General features: G+C 38.2%; 1 protein-coding gene across 2 annotated transcripts in view; it reads left to right on the plus strand.

Annotated features, from left to right (window-relative positions):
- spon1b (spondin 1b) overlaps positions 1 to 21,875 on the plus strand; it is a 158,547-nt gene that overhangs the window by 68,643 nt on the left and 68,029 nt on the right. For both annotated transcript variants that reach the window (XM_062036084.1, XM_062036085.1), the window contains exons 5-6: positions 6,825 to 6,947; positions 12,174 to 12,322. In XM_062036084.1, coding sequence (XP_061892068.1) covers positions 6,825 to 6,947; positions 12,174 to 12,322 — 272 coding nt within the window. The remainder of the gene's footprint in view (positions 1 to 6,824; positions 6,948 to 12,173; positions 12,323 to 21,875) is intronic.

The following is a 21,875-nucleotide window of genomic DNA, read 5'->3' on the forward strand; positions in this document are numbered from 1 at the left end:
GTGTTACTACCCACCTCTGGCAGCCACTCAGGCAAATCATATTATTATTAAATGTTTTGGGTAAGATTTTATTAAACAAAGCCAGTTTTCTTTTAAGTAATAAATACATTTAGCACAGCTGTTTATCTATTTTATGGAGGAAAATAGTTAATCATAGAACTGGCACCCGATGTTATTAAAAAATATTGATTTTGAATCAAGAATTGTTTTGAATCGAGAATCGAACCGTTACCCCAAGAATCGAATCGAATCATGGCCCAACGATTCACAGTCCTTTTGATAGCACATGCAAAGCTGTTCCACTGAACTTGTGCAAAGTGGATTGCGTCTGTTTAGTGAGCAGACTAAGGTGTGCCATCAATTTTGCGTGTCTGTTTTCATTAATATGCAAAATAAATGCTGATCATCAGAACACCCGCAATACTGGGAGGAGAAGATGCAATTATACTTATTTAGCACGCGCCATGTAATTTATCAGACTTGTCACTGTTTTGCGGGCACTATTTTGCGTTTAATTTAACACGTGTCTAAAGGACGTGCATACTGACAGTTCCACACACGGCTGCAGGATCAGTGCTCAGAATCTTCCAGCCTACATTATAGTCAGAAATAAAAAATATTACACATATTGTCTATTCAGCAACATCATTCTATAATTTTATAGCTGCTAAAGAACTTAAAGGGCTGATTAAAACAAATCCAATTGATGCATTTTTTAATGTTGTTTTTCTCAAATAGAATGTATATTATTAAAATATGTTTTGTATTACAAAACTTCTTTAGGTATGTATTTTTTGCATCTTGAAGAGTAAGTGCAGCCTCTCACTAATGACCAAAAAAAGTGGTATCATTGTATGCAATGTAGGATTGCTTCTAAAAGCCCATTAAAAGTAGCACATGTCTCCTGCATGTTTGAAAACAGCAAAACGCCGCAGGTAGAAAGGAGCATGATAACTTGAATGGGCAGTAAATGAGAGTGTCTCGGTGGTGATGCCCCGTAAAGTACACGCCACATTCGGATTTAAATAAAGCGGTCTGCACCACTTTACAATTGCTCATGCATTGTTAGTAAATCACAACGCGCCCACAAATAGTGCATGCTATTTCATAGATTGTGTTTTATATCTTAGTAAATCAGACCCTTATTATCATTGATCAGTCAACATGGGTGTGGGCTTTACTCCGTATCTCATCTTTCCCATCTGAATCACAGCAGCTTCCTGTATTTAATGCCATATCTAAAAATGAAGCAAACAGAATCAGAGGGGAAGCTGTGAGGACAACAGGATCTCCTGGGAGTCTGTTTGGAAATATGCTTTTGCATTTTACCACAGAGCTTGAGGATAAAATCCATGTCAGACTTGCAACAATCCTGCCTGCTCAGTGAACAGTCTTGTAAGAGAGAGATGATTGGGCTGTCTTATCTCTGATGAAGAGGCTGATTTGAACTGTGGAAACTGGAGCCAGAGAATATATGGTTCATAGTATTTTGAGACAATCTCAGAACAACTTGAAGTTATTTTCCCATTCAATATGTAATTTTATGGGCTATTATGCAGGCAAGTTACTTCCCCCATTTGAATTCGCTGAAAAGTTTTGTGCTTTAAAAGTTTGACATATCATGCAAGTTCTTACTCATCATGCAGGAACTTGGGTGTCAGGAGATGATTTTTTTTTCAGTGTAATTTGGTGATTCATAAATTACAATAAGCCTCATCCTATCTATGTAAAACACCGGTCAAGGACAGTCATGAATATGTATGACACTTCCTCAAGGCTAAAAGTATTTTACATAATATTTTATACAAAGGATGCACTTGTACATGCATTTGTGTCAAAGCTAGCACAACGGTTGTTTTGTGGAATTTTTGTCAGGAATATGTAAATACTGTAATTCCTTATGTTAATTATGTACTGTAGATTGGGTTCAAACTAAAGGGGCATCGTTCGAATGCCATTGCAGACAAATATTGCAACTAGTTGTTGGCTGCTAAGTTGCCCATGTGCAAGGCACTGACTCAGGTACACACTCTCTCACTTTGATATCTATTCTTGCGTGCCTGCAGGTGAGTGGACCGGTGTAACTGTACTGTATTGTAGGGATGGGTATTGTTTACATTTTAACTGATTCTAATACCAAATCAGTACTTTTGAAACGGTTCCGGTGCTTAAACCATGTCCGAACTGATCCTAACATCTCAAGATCGATAGCAATAATCTAAATAACAGAAGAAATGATTAATGCAATAGATTGTAACCAGTGTGCAGCTGCAGTGTTTATGGATATAGCAAAATCATTTGACACAATTAATCTTATTGTCATAATATACTAATTAGAAAGGTATGGCATCAGAGGGTTGGTTTTGAACTGGGTAAGAAGCTATTTAAGCAATACGGAAAGCTAGACAAACACAGCGCTATATGTATCTTGCTGCGCACCCTAGGGATCAATACTGGGACCAAAATTGTTCAATCTTTACTTAAACATTTGTAAAGTTACAAATGACTTACCTGTGCTATGCATTTATCTAACTCAAGGTCCCCAAACTTTTTGCCTCGGGGGGCCGCATTGAGTTAAAAAAATGTGGCCGGGGGCCGGGCTGTATATATATATATATATATATATATATATATATATATATATATATATATATATATATATATATATATATATATATATATATATCAGAATCAGAATAGTTTTATTGCCATTGTTTGAGAACAGGTTCACAAACTAGGAATTTTTCTTGGTGCAATCGTGCAACATAAAACACATATAACACATATTTGGTAATAAAAAAGAGCTATATATCTCTCTCTATATATATATCTCTCTCTCTCTATATATATATATAGAGAGAGAGATGATGTCACGTTATCGATGGGAAAATGCATTTTTAGACAATATGATTTGCCTGAGCGGCTAGGAGACACCGAGATTAGAAAGGACAGTTAAAAAAAATAAAAAATAAAATAAAAACATTTTTTAAATTGTTTTTATCTTGGGACTTCCCGCGCGCCGGATTTGGGACGCTGGCGGGTTGGATCCGGCCCGTGGGCCGTAGTTTGGGGACCCCTGATCTAACTAATGTATATAATAATGCTATATACGTTGATTGCCGACGTCTTCACATGAATATTTTAACTTAATAAATCATACTCTTTCATTATGGACATTGGCTGTTTTCAATTGCCAAAGTTACATTTTTTTAAACAAAAAAACATAAGAACTCCACCGGCTAGATTATGTTACCATTAGTGGTTTAACAGAACAAATATATTTTTTAAATGTCTATTTTCGGGGTGACGCTCAGTTGGTGGCGTGTCCGGGCCAGCAACTTGAGGGTTCCAGGTTCACTTCTGCCATCGTAGTCACTGTTGTTGTGTCCTTGGGCAAAACGTTTTACCCACCTGCTCCTAGTGCCACCCACACTGGTTTGAATGTAGCTTTAAGATGGAGATAATGGGTTTCACTATGTAAAGCGCTTTGAGTCTCTAGAGAAAAAGCACTATATAAATATAATTCACTTCAGTGTTTTTCACAGTTACTATGTTATGGTTTGCAGGGTAAGGTGACGGCAACTGACACCAGGGGGTGTATTTAAAAATATTTATTATATATACAGTCAACATATATATATATATATATATATATATATATATATATATATATATATATATATATATATATATATATATATATATATATATATATATATATACACTACCATTCAAAAGTTTGGGGTCACCCAAACAATTTTGTGGAATAGCCTTCATTTCTAAGAACAAGAATAGACTGTCGAGTTTCAGATGAAAGTTCTCTTTTTCTGGCCATTTTGAGCGTTTAATTGACCCCACAAATGTGATGCTCCAGAAACTCAATCTGCTCAAAGGAAGGTCAGTTTTGTAGCTTCTGTAACGAGCTAAACTGTTTTCAGATGTGTGAACATGATTGCACAAGGGTTTTCTAATCATCAATTAGCCTTCTGAGCCAATGAGCAAACACATTGTACCATTAGAACACTGGAGTGATAGTTGCTGGAAATGGGCCTCTATACACCTATGTAGATATTGCACCAAAAACCAGACATTTGCAGCTAGAATAGTCATTTACCACATTAGCAATGTATAGAGTGTATTTCTTTAAAGTTAAGACTAGTTTAAAGTTATCTTCATTGAAAAGTGCATTGCTTTTCCTTCAAAAATAAGGACATTTCAATGTGACCCCAAACTTTTGAACGGTAGTGTATATATATATATATATATATATATATATATATATATATATATATATATATATATATAATAATAATTAACAATACTAATAAACTATAGAATGGTGTGTGACAAAATCCAAGAGTGTATGTGTGTGACTATGTGTGTAGTTAGCTGAAGTGTGTGTTACCAAGTGTTGACGGGAGCGAACGAGGCAGTCCATGGGGCAAGCAGGTGATCCGGGGCGAGAGAGAGGCGTCAGAGTCCAGGGGCGAGCAAGGAGTCTAGGAACGGGAAGGCCGTCGAGATCCAGGGGGGGGGGAAGTCCAAGGGAGCGAGACGCACAGCTCGAAACCAAGGCAACAGAAGGAAAACACTGCGGGCACAAGGAAGATGACAGAAGACAAATCAAGCACGGGGAAGAATGACGGGGAGAGAGCAAAAGAGAGCATAAAGCTTGTCGCTTACGGTTCACCAAAGAGAAACTAAGTTCCCGCGTGGATCCATGGGTCCACTGGTCCTTTATCCAGCTCGCCCTCGTTAGTCCCAGGTGTGCAGATAGGAGATTGCGTGCAGGCTTGTCGCTGCGTGGGCGTTCTGCGCTCAGCATGAGCGGGGGCATGTCCGAGCGCGCTGTCAGCGGAGAGAGAGCGCATGTGGGCGTGGCCCGCGATGCGCTCATCAGGACGCACAGATGAAGGCGCATTGGAATGCGTCCTGGCCGTGACATACTAATTATGTTGAACACACATACAGGCTGGCAGCATGTGCCCACACACAAAAGGAGTCCCTAGACCGGGGGTCAGCAACCTGCTGCTCTTTAGCATTGCCCTAGTCCTAGTGGCACTCTGGAGCTTTTTCAAAAATGGAAAAATATATTTGTTGTTTTAATAATGTTTTTGTAGGAGGACGAACATAACACACACCTTCCTGATTGTTAGAAAGCCCACTATTTATTATGTTTGTGTTTATGCTTCACTGATGACAGTATTCGGCCAGCGCCGTTTTGTCCTACTAATTTTGGCAGTCCTTGAACTCACCGTGTACAACTTTCTCCGCCGCTGCCACAGAAAGACGTGTTTTATGCCACTCCTTCTTTGTCTCATTTTGTCCACCAAACGTTTTATGCTGTGCGTTAATGCACAAAGGTGAGCTTAGTTGATGTTATTAACTTATTGGAGTGTTAATAATCCATGCTAACATGCTATTTAGGCTTGCTGTGTGTACATATTATTACCCATCATTATGCCTCGTTTGTAGGTATATTTGAGTTCATTTAATTCCCTTTACTTATGTCCTCTGTGTATTTAATTTATATTTTCATGTCTCATGACACATTATCTGCATGTAATATTGGCTCCATTTCTGATTGTGGGCCATGTTGTTCCAGACCACAGCAAACGTTACCTAGCTTTCAAAGATTGTAATAAATCCATTAGAAGACAGCCTGTCCTTTCCTTTAACTTGAACACACACATCTATACCTTTTGCAGTTTTAAGCCAGTCATTTCCAAGAGTTATCTAACCCTCTGAGACACTTATTTAATGTGTTGCCTTCATTATAACACTTACATAAGGCTTTTAACTTTTTGCGGCTCCAGAAAGATTTGTTTTTTGTATTTTTGGTCCAATATGGCTCTTTCAACATGTTGGGTTTCCGACTCCTGCCCTAGACAAGCAACTAACAACTTGCAGTCATGTTGCTGTTCCGATACATAATGTTAGCTAGCGTAATTGTGATCTTTGGCTATTGCGTGCGTGTTACGTACTGTACAGGCGTAGCTTACATCATTGTGTACTAGTAGCCGCAAGAGGTCAATAATGCTCAAAACACAAAGTAGCCCCCCTTAAAAAAAGTACCAATGATTGTCACACACACAATAGGTGTGGTGAGATTATCCTCTGCATTTGATCCATCACCATCACCCCCTGGGAGGTGAGGGGAGCAGTGAGCAGCAGCGGTGGCCACGCTCTGGAATCATTTTTGGTGATTTAACCCCCAATTCCAACCCTTAGGCATCCACATTAAGGTTACAAACAGCCCTTTTAAAAACAGGTTTACTTGCAGTTAGTGTTCATATTTTCATTATTTATTTTTTATATGCATAAACTATGTAGCACCGCTCAATGGGATTGCACAGCTTGTTAGAATGTCTTCCTAGCATGCGTGGCGGTTTGCTGTAAATAGCTGTTTGTAATTACATGTTGGGTGTGTTGTTGTTTTCATCAACATGTCGTAGTAGTAGTCATACTGTGTGTATAAATGTGTATTTACTTGCTTGTTACATGCTATTATTCTTTCTGTGTTGCACCATGACTGTAGTTAGTGCTTACTGACCTTCCTCCTGCACTATGTGTCAAGCTTGGCTGTTTTTAACCTATCAAAGATCATTTTTCTTACATGTTGCAGTTATATATATTTTATTATTGAATGTATTAAATGTGATGAATATTTAATGGACATGGAAACAAGCTTTTTGGCTTTTTGTGCCATCTGTTTGCCTTTTTAAAGCATTACATGTATTACATTTTTTAAGATGTCAATAAACTTCTCAATCAATCAATCAAATATATTAATAAATATAATTGTTTTCTCTCTCTTTGTGCAGAGCGTGTGTTTGGTGAGGCAACACCCGACCCTGCCTTGGTATGCTGTGCTTGTGGGACAGCCAAGTACAGACTCACCTTCTATGGCAACTGGTCAGAGAAAGTCCATCCCAAAGACTATCCCAGTGAGTTAAACCACACACATGCACTCACGCATATACTGTACATTAAGTGCACCTGTGACATGCGGCAATGTTTATACCTGGTGAGGCCTTTTTTAACTGTAACTTGTGCTGTATTCAATATTTATGGAAGTTGCTCATTAGGAGGATAACAAGAAGAATATAGCAGTTCATTTTAGGTAAAATTGTTGTTTTCAAATTATATGTAATTATTTCTTGATTATGTTTTCATACATTACTTCTTAATTATCTTAATTTAGTGTCAATTAAAAAATAAAACCTATTTTATTATCTAAAAATATTAATACTTATTATTAACAAATACTAATACTTATTTTATGTTGTCATTATTTATTTACTTTCAAAATGACACATGTTGCATGCAAGTAAAATATGCATTCCAATGGTCATATCATGTAAAATGTGCGTGTTATTACTGACTTAATACGTTTATAGTTAAATCCATTTGGACAATGACAAAGAGAGAAAGAGTTTAGTTTATAATTTTGCCGTCATGCATAGTTAATTTGAAATAAAACAATCAAAACGTAAGTGAAGTATCCAATCTAATGTAATCACAGTGCGAATGGATAATACATCTAAATATACCGTACTGTGAAAGACCACAAGAAGTAAATTATCTCAAAAAAACTCCAGATTTCCAACTCATCGACTGCAAATTTTACTTACCTTTCTTTCTTTATAGTAAATATTGAACATGGTTCCTACATGGAAAAGTTGTAAGAGAAGTAGAGTTCCCCATAAAAAAATCAATGTAAATGGTTTTAGCTCCAACAAAAGTCCCTATTTTAATGAAAAACTCCACACTTTAAATACAATATAATGTACAGTATATATCTGTATATAGATATATATCTATATCATACATATATATATATATATATATATATATATATATATACACTACCGTTCAAAAGTTTGGGGTCACCCAAACAATTTTGTGGAATAGCCTTCATTTCTAAGAACAAGAATAGACTGTCGAGTTTCAGATGAAAGTTCTCTTTTTCTGGCCATTTTGAGCGTTTAATTGACTCCACAAATGTGATGCTCCAGAAATTCAATCTGCTCAAAGTTTTGTAGCTTCTGTAACGAGCTAAACTGTTTTCAGATGTGTGAATATGATTGCACAAGGGCTTTCTAATCATCAATTAGCCTTCTGAGCCAATGAGCAAACACATTGTACCATTAGAACACTGGAGTGATAGTTGCTGGAAATGGGCCTCTATACACCTATGTAGATATTGCACCAAAAACCAGACATTTGCAGCTAGAATAGTCACTTACCACATTAGCAATGTATAGAGTGTATTTCTTTAAAGTTAAGACTAGTTTAAAGTTATCTTCATTGAAAAGTACAGTGCTTTTCCTTCAAAAATAAGGACATTTCAATGTGACCCCAAACTTTTGAACGGTAGAGTATATATATATATATATATATATATATTGTATATGTATATATCTATATAGGTATATCAATATATAGGTATACTGATGTAGCTCTCTTTCTCTCTTTATATATAGAGAGAGACATATAAATATACATACCGTAATTTCCGGACTATAAGCCGCTACTTTTTCCCCTCGTTCTGGTCCCTGCGGCTTATACAAGGGTGCGGCTTATTTACGGCCTGTTCTTCTCCGACACCGACGAAGAGGATTTCGGTGGTTTTAGTACGCAGGAGGAAGACGATGACACAATGATTAAAGACTGACTTTTCATATACCGGTAGGCTGGTTATTTTGATAACGTACAGGCGAGCACTTTGTATTACTTTGCACCGTTGTATTATTTGTACTCTGCACGAATGCTGTTCGCCATGTCAAAGATGTGAAAGTTGGATTGAATGATTGAAAGATTTATTGTTAATAAATGGGACGCTTTGCGTTCATAAACAGTCATCTCTGTCCCAACAATCCCCTCCATGGTAGCAGGAACCCCTATATACTACGGTAATTACACATCAAAACCCTGCGGCTTATAGTCGGGTGCGGCTTATATATGGAGCAATCTGTATTTTCCCCTAAATTTAGCTGGTGCGGCTTATAGTCAGGTGCGGCTTATAGTCCGGAAATTACGGTATATATATATATATATATATATATATATATATATATATATATATATATATATATATATATATATATATATATATATATATAGATAGATATATCTATCCATATATGTAAGTTTATATATATATATCTACTGTATATGTAAGTGTGTATGTATATATCTACCGGTATATGTATGTGTGTATGTATAACTGTATATATACATATACATATACATATACATGTATATAAATATATATATATATATATATATATATATATATATATATATATATATATATATAAGTGTGGGAAAAAATCGATTCGAATTTGAATCGTGATTCTCACGTTGTGCAATTCAGAATCGATTCTCATTTTTAAAAAATCGATTTTAATTTTTATTTTTTTTAATTTTTTTAATTAATCAATCCAACAAAACAATACACAGCAATACCAGAACAATGCAATCAAACATGCAACCAAAACCAAACCCGACCCAGCAACACTCAGAACTGCAATAAACAGAGAAATTGAGAGGAGACACAAACACGACACAGAACAAAACAAAAGTAGTAAAACAAAAATGAATATTATCAACAACAGTATCAATATTAGTTACAATTTCAACATAGCAGTGATTAAAAATTCCTCATTGACATTATCATTAGACATTTATAAAAAATAAAAATAAATGAACAATAGTGTCACAGTGGCTTACACTTGCATCACATATAAGCTTGATAACACACTGTGTCCAAAATTTTCACAAAAATAAAATAAGTCATATTTTTGGTTCATTTAATAGTTAAAACAAATTTACATTATTGCAATCAGTTGATAAAACATTGTCCTTTACAATTATAAAAGCGTTTTACAAAAATCGACTACTCTGCTTGCATGTCAGCAGACTGGGGTAGATCCTGCTGAAATCATATGTATTAAATGAATAGAGAATACTTTTGAATCGGGAAAAAATCGTTTTTGAATCGAGAATCATATTGAATTGAAAAAAAAAAATCGATTTTGAATCGAATCGTGACCCCAAGAATCGATATTGAATCGAATCGTGGGACACCCAAAGATTCAAAGCCCTGATATATATATATATATATATATATATATATATATATATATATATATATATATATATATATATATATATACCGTAATTTCCGGACTATAAGCCGCTACTTTTTCCCCTCGTTCTGGTCCCTGCGGCTTATACAAGGGTGCGGCTTATTTACGGCCTGTTCTTCTCCGACACCGACGAAGAGGATTTCGTTGGTTTTAGTACGCAGGAGGAAGACGATGACACAATGATTAAAGACTGACTTTTCATATACCGGTAGGCTGGTTATTTTGATAACGTACAGGCGAGCACTTTGTATTACTTTGCACCGTTGTATTATTTGTACTCTGCATGAATGCTGTTCGCCATGTCAAAGATGTGAAAGTTTGATTGAATGATTGAAAGATTTATTGTTAATAAATGGGACGCTTTGCGTTCCCAAACAGTCATCTCTGTCCCGACAATCCCCTCCGTGGTAGCAGGAACCCCTATATACTAAAGTAATTACACATCAAAACCCTGCGGCTTATAGTCGGGTGCGGCTTATATATGGAGCAATCTGTATTTTCCCCTAAATTTAGCTGGTGCGGCTTATAGTCAGGTGCGGCTTATAGTCCGGAAATTATGGTATATATATATATATATATATATATATATATATATATATATATATATATATATATATATATATATACACATATGTGTCTATCTCAAAAGCCACATAACAAGGAGGTAATGGCTCAACAATCTTTTTTTTTCTCCAAAAAACACAACATTACCGCAAGCTTAAATGTCAACTCACACACACACTAAAGTCTCATTGGTGCACTCCAAAACATTAACAACCATTTTGCTACAATACAAAACTAAAAAAGAAAATCAGTTTACTTTGTGTCTGCGAATATTTATTGGATTGTCGAACACGCTGGGAGTTTCGAAGTGATAAGCAATCAGTAGCTTCACAAATACAAAATAGCAGTGTGAGGCGATCTTTCAACAGCCTGTGTCCCGGTTGTGCCTTCTGTTGCATCTTTTTCGATTTCATCCCAATTAAAGACTTGCTGCGGAACAAAGCCCCCTTTGCCGATAAATGCCGCAAGCCGTAGGCTAACTAGCTAAAAAGCTATTTCCGTGGTTGTCTAGTAAGATTATACAGCAAGACTCAGAGTTGGGACACATTTAAAGCGTTTCTGATCACACAAAGAGAGCCCCAAGGCAGGCAGACACAGCTCTGACTTGCGCAAGGTATGACAATTGTGGAAATAAACTCGTCAGAAGTGCTGGTAGTCATGGAAGCTCTTCGAAATGGCCGTACCTGTGTGTACAAGAAGTGATGTCATCAAAATGGCAGCCCCTAATGGGTTCAAGCAGTATGCAAAATTAATGAATGAAGCGTTCGTACTCCGAGACATTGTTCACACACAGAGGCATATTTGGTGCGATGTAAACGTTTGTAAACTGAAAAGGTTGCAAATAAAGGCGTTCGTAAATCGAGTTTCCACTTTACTTAATATTTATATTCATTCCTCTATGTGTAATTGTTCCTTTACCTAATTTGTAACAATGTCAACACAGTGCAATTTATTTGATTCTTTAGTCATCCCATTCTATTGCTGTTATCATATACCATCGCTTTTGTATTATTAGTATTGTGTATTATATTTTATTTATAATTTTTTCCTCTTTTCCAGTGCCGTTGAGAGTGTTTTAATTATAATTTTCTTTTGTAATTGGGTTACTGTGTGTTTCTCTTGTGGATCATAAAGTTTGTCCAAGTCTTAGTTTTACCATTATGTCAACTTTACATAATTCCTGAATGATAAATGCCATATTTTAGTGAAACGTCTTTATTAAGTCTGAATATCTAAACTTCAATTACATCTTCATTGTTTTATTTCAAAGCCTTTGGTGAAGGCGATATACACAGTCACTGTCCAAATACTTCTGGGGCCTAATTTTTAGTTCTTAATAAAAATTAAATTAGTGAATATGACCATTCAATCTCAGAGCTACGCAGTAGACTGGTGTCCTAAAAGTTAAAAAAGTCAATTTCAGGGAAACATAAACATTTGTTTTCTGTTCTACAGGACGGGCCAACCATTGGTCAGCACTCATTGGTGCATCCCACTCCAGAGATTATGTGCTGTGGGAGTATGGCGGCTATGCCAGCGAGGGGGTCCGTCAGGTAGCTGAGTTTGGCTCCCCCATCAAAATGGAAGAAGAGATTCGACAAAAGGTAGAGTTCATCTTGTGAACCATATGACAATTCTTTTTTCAACTTTATTCAACCTCCAAGTGGACTTTACTCGAGCGCTCAAAAGATTTTGTTTCAAAAGGTGAACCATATTGAAAAAAATAATCACAAAAACGCAAGTGCCACTCGAACTGCAACCCTTAAAAGAGCAATTGCAGAGATAGAGCACTGGGAGATGAAACATATGCCACACAAAATCAAAACAATGCCATATTGGCATGAGTGAATTTGTTTCTCCGTGTATTTCTTGGTTGTTCAAACAATGGCAGACAGATGTGTGCTTGGATGCCAGAACAAATGAGCCTTTTACTGCATTCTCAAAGACCACGAAAGAGGACATAAGTGGATTTAACAGAAAACATGGTAAAAGCAAACAAAAGACTGAGCAGACGATTACGTTTGTGTAGTGAACAAACTTACAGGCACAGAATATAACCCTTTCTCCTCTACAATGTAGTGTATTTCATTGTCTGTCATAAGGGTTCTGAAGAATAGCTGATCAACTAAAGATTATAGAACGATGGAAAGTTAAGTAGATCTGAAATTTTGTCCGATTATGGCTGACTCGATTGACGTAAAAAAGATGCCGCCTGCATTACACAGGTCGGTTATGTTTAATCAATTAAGTTTTGTGTCGTAATGTTGAAGTGAAGTAAATTATATTTATATCCCACTTTTCTCTAGAGACTCAAAGCACTTTACATAGTGAAACCCGTTATCTACATTTAAACCAGTGTGGGTGGCAGTGGAAGCAGGTGGGTAAAGTGTCTTGCTCAAGGACACAACGGCCGTGATTGGGATGACGGAAGCGGGATCAAACCTGGAACCCTAAAGTTGGTGGCACGGCCGCTCCACCAACCGAGCCACGCCGACCCAACAGTATATATCTGATGTATCTTTCATTTGAGCTGCTGCCGGTGTAAACAAAACTAGTCATATGTGAGGATACACAAATGCATTTTTACTATTTGTGTGAGAGGTGTCAGGTATACGCTACTCAGACTGTCATTTACACTAGAGATGTTTTTAATGCCGATATTTGCTTTTTTAATCATTCAAGCCTAGCCGGTCTTTACCCCAGCTGTGTCCTAGTGTTCACGTGACTAAAGATTGTACCCAGATGAAAGATTCCTTCAAAAAGGGATGCACGCTCAGGGAAACAAAATTACATTTCCGGATTCCTTGTTACACACACGCAGGAGATGCATGAGCTTCCTTTTGCATTGTATTTGCTATCAAATTTAATCTGCAAAACAAAGCAGTGGCAATCAGTGTTAGATTGAACAGGAGTAATATTGAGTAGGCGTAACAAATGGATGCGTACCTCTAATTCCGTTTGAAGAGAGAGTGCTTACCCTTTCTTTCTTTCTTTTCTTTCTTTTAGTTTATTTCGAACATGAACACATTTACATCATAATACATCACACAATTTCATATCATTTCATTTACATCATGCCCCAAAAGGAGTAGGAAGAAGCAAAGCTTATTTAATCCTACCCCTTTCCCACTTCAAAGCATGTACAATTATATAAAATCATTTACTGACCTTTTTATATAATAAAATAACATCTATGAATTAGTTTGTACAACAGTTTGTAATATGTATTTAATTAATTCAGTCATTATTAACATACTGAGATGAAGAATATTTTCAATAAGGTTGGAAGTTTTTCTCATAATTCTTCTTCTATGTACTTTGTAAGCACTATTAATTTAAACAACCTCTTAAACTGGATCATGTCAGTACAATTTTTAACTTCTTTACTTAATCCATTCCATAATTGTATTCCACATACTGTTATGCTAAAAGTTTTAAGTGTTGTACGTGCATATAAATGTTTTAAATTATTATTTCCTCTAAGGTTATATTTCTCCTCTTTAGTTGAGAAGAAATGTTGTACATTCTTTGGTAGCAGGTTATAGATTGCTTGGTACATCATTTTAGCTGTTTGCAATTTTACCAAATCACCAAACTTTAATATTTTTGACTTAATAAATAAAGGGTTTGTATGTTCTCTATATCCAACATTATGTATTATTCTAACTGATCTTTTTTGTAACATGGTTAACGAATGTAGCGCACATTTGTAGTTATTTCCCCATATTTCTGCACAATAACTCAGATATGGTAACACTAGTGAGCAGTAGAGAATATGAAGTGATTTTTGGCCCAGGACGTGTTTTGTTTTATTCATTATTGAAATGTTTTTTGCTACCTTATGTTGTTTCTTTTGTATATGAGATTTCCAGTTCATTTTATCATCTATTAATACTCCCAAAAATCTGGTTTCTTTTACCCTTTCGATGTCTACTCCGTCTATTTGTATTTGCGTATGATGCTCTTTCCTACTATTACCAAATAGCATTATTTTAGTTTTACTGAGATTCAAAGATAGTCTGTTTTTGTCAAACCATCTTTTTAATTTGTTCATTTCTTCTGTTATTATTTGTATTATCTTTCTGACTGAATAGATTGTACAAAAGCTAAATATTACACAAAATAAAAACCCTCTTGTCTAGGGTCTGGCTACGTTATTTGTTCAAGTTATCAATTTGTTAAACATATGTACTTCTGGTCTTTTGCGTATGCACATTTAAAACCAAGAGTGCAATGCAGGACAATGGAACTATTGATTACATTTTTAAAGAAAAGCTTCTGTCAGACTTGTCCCTGACAGTTTGGCTATGTTTTAGTTTTTTTTTCTGCGTTTGTCTTTGTTTCCTGTCTTTAGTTCCTGTCAGCACTCTTATTTTGGTTGTCTCCCTGAGTGCTTTTTCCCCTCAGCTGTGGCTGATTGGCACCGGGCCACACCTGGTGTCAATCAGCCAGCTGCTATTTGAACCTGCCTTCCCATCCAGTCTGTGCTGGATTATTGTCATTCCTACCTGTGGTGTAGATATCGTTACAGCTACTACCTGCCGCGCTACTACTTGTCCTTGTACCTGTCGTCGTAGCGGTAAGCTGTTCCTCTTAGCTATTTGTAGTTTGCTTTCTCCTAGCTCTTTTGTTTTGTGTTTTCTTGTTAGCCATTAGCTGTTTCCAGTTTTTCTGTTTGCTGGTTCCTGTTTTCAGTTTTGGCTATTCCTAGTTCCTGGTTTGTGTTTTTACCTTTTATTTTATGAACATTAAATCATGTTTTCCTGGACAATGCCTGCCGCCATCTCTGCATCTTGGGGTTCGTCAACAACTCATTGTGACAGCTTCCTTGCACGGGCTATGAAAAAGCTTGTCTTCATATAATCAGAATACTAATTGTACAGCCCTTACCTTTGGGCTGGTAACAAAGGCGACTGTGTTGACCAGTTTGACGTGTGTAAATGATAGAATGTCCAGTACTGTAGAACTGTGTTTGGATATGACAATCCGTTTATTCCAGCTATCTAAATGAAATCAAATGTAAGTTATATAACATAAAGTATGCTAACCTTGAATGGCACATTGTCACAGCATTGTCACGGCAAGACACGACACGTCACGTCACAAACACGAACACGGTCGAAAACTGTTTGTCCTCCAATCGCCCCTCCCGTGCTCACACCTGAACCTAATTTATGGAGGCTTCCATGGTAACCGCACCATAGCAACAGTCCCCTCCCCCGTCAATACTTCCTGGTTCTTAACAGGAAGTGAGTGGAGCAGTCTGCCAAAAAAAAAGGAAATTAAACATGGGACGGCGTGGCGAAGTTGGTAGAGTGGCTGTGCCAGCAATCGGAGTGTTGCTGGTTACTGGGGTTCAATTCCCACCTTCTACCTTCCTAGTCACGTCCGTTGTGTCCTTGGGCAAGACACTTCACCCTTGCTCCTGATGGCTGCTGGTTAGCGCCTTGCATGGCAGCTCCCTCCATCAGTGTGTGAATGTGTGTGTGAATGGGTGAATGTGGAAATACTGTCAAAGCGCTTTGAGTACCTTGAAGGTAGAAAAGCGCTATACAAGTATAACCCATTTATCATTTATTTATGCTGAACCCAACAATCAATTTAGAGAAAATAAAATAAAAACAATATAAACAAATAAGGAATTTTGGCTCCAACACTCCGGCCCCCAATTGAGAAGGGCAGGATGCCATGAACAATTCAAAATAAATAACAATGGAGCCATAAATATAAACAAATAATAACCATCTTTGGGTTAGAGTTTTTTCAGTTTTGATTTTAGCAGAACACACCAATGCTTTTTTATCTGGATAAGTCTCCATGACTCTTCCAAGTAACCAAGAGCCACGTGGAGCGGCGTTGTCTGCGATCAGTACAAAATGTCATTTGGGACGAGACTTCTTCTCTGTTTGCTCCACCTCTGCCGCTCCTGTAGCAAAGGTAAATACTCTCTTAACCAGCGTTTCCAGCATAGGTCAGAGATGTATTGGACTTGTCTTCTTTTTTAGTGCAGCTTTAATGCGCATCAATTCCTGATCCACTTTGTCACTTAGTGATTTCCTCGTTTGACTCATCTCCAATAGAGTCATTTTCAGGATCCAGGCGACTGACCTCTCAGGGTCCTCCGCTGCGATCCCATACTCCAACATATCAGCTGGCCATTCTTCCTCTGTTTCTTCAGAAACATTTCCTGATCCACTTCAACTCCTCTTGAGGCTTTGTCTGCAGGAATTCGAGTGGTATTAATGTACGGCCATTGGGTGACATCAGATGTTTTGCATCTTTCCCTCCTTTTCCGATTAAGTATGCGTTGCCTAGCAGTGCACTGTTTGTCGGACAAAGACACATCATCCTTTTTAAAGGGAAATTCCAAAGTGTAGCGTCCATTTTGAAGCTTGCACGTATCAGTCATGACCTTCATGAACTTCATGTCATCTCTAGAAATGTCTTCTTGGTATTCTGATGACCTGTTGTGTATATCATGGTTGTATTGATTGTGCAGCAGCTCCTCTTGCTTTGTTATGGAGATCCTGTTGACAGTAGTAGTGGAGCAGCCAATCTTACTCCTCTTCTTACTGTAATCAGGATTGCCATTGATGACCCACCCCAATAGGGTCTTAACGGCATATGGTCCATTTCCATGACTGTTCACCACTTCCCAGGGTTCAAGCAGTTTAGACGCATTGGTCCCAATCACTAGCTCTACATCGGCTTGAATACGAGGAAGAGTGACGCCATCCAAATATGGCCATTTAGCCAACTCCTCTTCATTGATGAGGTTGTTTGTAGTTACGGGCATCCTTTTTTGGGTGTAGACCTTGGGAAGGTCGTAGAACTGTTGCCCAGTAAGGCTTGAAACCTTTAAGTCTGTCAGCATGTAACTGGAAATTGATGTTTTTGGGCCCATGGTTAGGAGATTGATTTTAGTTTTTCTTCCTTTCAAGTTGAGCTTGGTCATCAAATTTTCAGAACAAAATGTGCCTGTGCTGCCCGGATCCAAGAATGCATAGGTTTTTATGACTGGGTGTCCTTTGCTGGACTTTATCTGTACAGGCAGAATTGACAGAATTCCATTTCCAGCCCCCGTTTGTCCACATGTTTGCAGCGATATTTGTGCATTACTCACCCTTGCCTTATTTTGGTTTGGAATTATGTTGCTTGCTCTTTCCTTCTGACCAATATGAAGCAGACTTGGATGATTTTGCTTGCATATCTTGCAGGTCAAGCGCTTATCACAATCCCTGCTAAGATGTCCAACATGAAGACACCCAAAACAGATTCCTTTCTGTCTTATGAAAGTTATCTTCTCTCTGTGGGTCTTCTCCTCCAACTGAGGACACTGGTCAAGAGCATGATTTTTAGAGCAGGAAACACAGGCGTTTGTGGTATGAGCGGGTGCACTTTGCTTTGGAGCAGGTTTGAATCTGGTTTTATTTTCCGCATCAGGGGTTTCGATTTTAATGGTTGTGGCAAAACTGCTACCTTGGAATTTAGGTTTACCTTGTGATTTCATTCCTTTTACAGGGTTACTTCCTGTACTTTGTGGTGCATTCTGGATGTCTCCAAAGACTGGGTCAGAGACAATTTTCACCTGTCGCTCAATAAATGCTACAATGTCTGAGAACTGAGGTCTGCGATGGTGGTTTTCTAATATGTTGCATGCAGAGACTCTCCAGCTTTCTCGCAGTCTGTACGGCAGCTTGGAGATCACAGTTTTCATGTGAGCTGACATGTTAAGTTCTTGCATATACTGCACGTTTTCCACGGCAGTGCAACATTCTCGAAGGTACAGTGAGTAGGCTTGCAGAGCTCGTACATCTTCAGACTTCACCACAGGCCAGTTGAACACTTTCTCCATGTAAGCTGCTGTTATCTGGTATTGGTCACCAAAGTGTTTTTCCGATAAAAACTTTGCCATCTCATAGCCTCTTTCTGGGGGCATGTGTTGACAGATACGTACCAGTTCTTTAGGTTGACCCCTAGTGTACATTTCCAGATAGTACAAACAGTCTCCTTTGTTGCTTGTGTTTTTCTCAACGCATTGCACAAATGCTCTGACAAAGGTTCTGTACAGTAATAGATCACCGTCAAAATAGGGAATCTCCCTTGGTGGGAGTAGATGTTTGCAACGACATTTGCAATGTTGCAATCTCATTTTGCCTGTGCAATAAATCAATTACAGTAGGGTTGCCATTGGTTGGAGGGAAAATGTTAGTTTGCTGTACAGGGGGGTCCATGTGGGTTGTAGGGCTGTGGTCCTGCACTGTATTCCAAGAGACCTGCTGCTGGTTTGGTAAAGAAGGTGGTGGTTGCAGTTGTACCTGTATGGGTTTAGGGTGTGAAAGCATGGACTGTTGCTCTTTCCAAAAGGTGGGTGGTTGAATGGGAAGTGGTGTCCTATATTGTAGTTGCCATGCTGTTATTTGTTGTTGCTCAGATGGATGGTGTATAGACTGTTTTGGAGGTGGTGGTGAAGCTTGGCTTGATTGCTGCTGTGTGAGGGGTTGATAGTCCTTAGCCTGGGGGTTGAGAGTGACTGGTGCTTTAGCCTGGGGGTTGAGAGTGACTGGTGCTGTAGCCTGGGGGTTGAGAGTGACTGGTGGTTCCTTGGTTCTCTGTAAGTAGGAGCTCATGCCATCAGATGCTGTATGGGAGGAAGCATGAAGGCTGGGAGCTTTTAAAACTGCTAATTTCGCATCAGCAGCTGCCAATTGAGCATCCAGATCCATCCTTTCCTTTTTCTGATTCTTTCCCTCTCCTCTTCCAATTTCTTTTTGATCTGTAACGACTCCTCTTCCAATTTCCTTTTTATCATTTCCTCCTCCTCTTCCAATGCATGTTTTTCCTTTAGAGCTGCAGAGCGGACAGCGAGGGCAGCCCTTTCGGCCTCTGCCTGTCTGCGAGCTGAGGAGGTGCTTGACCGACTAGAACCATACCATACCATACCATACCAACTTTATTTATAAAGCCCTTTAAAAACAACCACAGTTGAAAAACCAGAGTGTGTGTGACTCCCATGTGATTTGTGACTTATAACATTAGAAATGCTGTCATTTGGATTAATTTCGTTTTCCAAATCCTCAATACTATGTTCTCTTCCAGGTGTTAACATGCTCAATAAATTCATGTACATTGATCAATTTGGCTTTGTACCATATGTCGGTTTTGATTTGGTCCTCTGTAGGTAGAATTGGTAGGAGGGATTGGTGTGCACTTGCAGCTTCCTTTACAACATTGAGATATTTGGTGAAAGACGATTGCACTTCCATTTTGTCCTCTCCATTTTCCATCCTCTCCATGATATGTTTCTGCATGTTGCTTGCCTTGTTTAATTTGGATCTTCTCTCCTTCTGAAGTGTTTCAATTCTCATCAGTAGAGCTTTTGGTGTCATTTTCACTGTGCGTTTTTTTACAGCAGATGTTTGATTTGTGTCCACCTGATTTTCCATGTCTGCAGGCTGTGACTGATTTTCAGTCATTTCTGACAATTCAGCCTGTGAGGGTTCCATTTGACCTTTAATTGTGTCACCAATTGAATGCGTTAACTTTAACTCCTCCATTAACGCATGATCATGCATTTTCCAAAGCATCATGTTTGCCTTTTCCAGGATCCATGATTATACACAACCCACAAATTCAAAATCAAATCAAATATATGGAAACCTTGTTAATGTCAGTCAAAACACCAAAAATCAAAACCCGCAATTATTAATTTGCATTTGTTCAAATCAAACCTCACCCATGAACGGGCTTGCACAAGGAATCATAAAACACCACCTTGTAATTGAAATGTACCCACGAACGGGTTGCAATCATGCATAAAACATCATAGAAAATACCCACTAATGGGTTAAACAACAATGAAAATTAACCACCAATGCATTGGATTTGTTGTTTCTGTCTTTGTGTGCACACACTATTATATGGCCATATATTAACCCGTGTAGCGCGCTACATACCTTTACTTTGTTCTTGTCTTCAAAAGAGTTTCTTCGAAAAGAGTTCAATATCTTCGAAAAGAGTTCAATAACTTCAAACAGCGTTGCGTGTCCCAGCGCTGCTCAGCTGTCACTCCAAACGACGAGGGCTGCAGCTGCCGTGGCTGTTGTTCGACCAGAGCGGCGTCCTCCGTCTCGATCAGCGCGGCGTCCTCCGTCTGCCTGTCGCTGCGTTGCTCCTGGCCCCAAACGACGATCCCGTCCACTGTCTGGCTCTTCTCCTGGTCCAATGGAGGCGAAACGGCCCGGCCTGTGGCTGAACACCGTCTCAGTGTGCGCTCCAGGTGCACACACTGCGCGCTGCTTGCAGTCTATTTACTTCCTGTTCCTAATGAAGTGTCCACTGTGTGTCTTACTGACATTCAAACTTAGTCTTTTTCAAAAACGAAGACTAAAGTTTTCGACTTATTGTACAGCCCTTACCTTTGGGCTGGTACCGAGGGCGACTGTGTTGACCAGTTTGACGTGTGTAAATGATAGAATGTCCAGTACTGTTTAACTGTGTTTGGATATGACAATCCGTTTATTCCAGCTATCTAAATGAAATCAAATGTAAGTTATATAACATAAAGTATGCTAACCTTGAATGGCACATTGTCACAGCATTGTCACGGCAAGACACGACACGTCACAAACACGAACACGGTCGAAAACTGTTTGTCCTCCAATCGCCCCTCCCGTGCTCACACCTGAACCTAATTTATGGAGGCTACCATGGTAACCGCACCATAGCAACAGTCCCCTCCCCCGTCAATACTTCCTGGTTCTTAACAGGAAGTGAGTGGAGCAGTCTGCCAAAAAAAAAAGGAAATTAAACATGCTGAACCCAACAATCAATTTAGAGAAAATAAAATAAAAACAATATAAACAAATAAGGAATTTTGGCTCCAACACTCCGGCCCCCAATTGAGAAGGGCAGGATGCCATGAACAATTCAAAATAAATAACAATGGAGCCATAAATAAACAAATAAGGAATTTTGGCTCCAACACTAATGATCATTTTAATGTAATACCAATCATAATTATAAATACAACTGGTACAGCTTATCTACTGTAATGATGAATTTAGTCTGAATGTCAAATGCAACCAAGAGTGATTCACAATGTAGAAAAAGTGAAGTTTGAGAAATGTGAAGTGCTGTTGTCAGTAAATCCCGAAC

This window comes from Entelurus aequoreus, linkage group LG24 (genome assembly GCF_033978785.1).
Source record: "Entelurus aequoreus isolate RoL-2023_Sb linkage group LG24, RoL_Eaeq_v1.1, whole genome shotgun sequence".
NCBI classification, from domain to species: Eukaryota; Metazoa; Chordata; class Actinopteri; order Syngnathiformes; family Syngnathidae; genus Entelurus; species Entelurus aequoreus.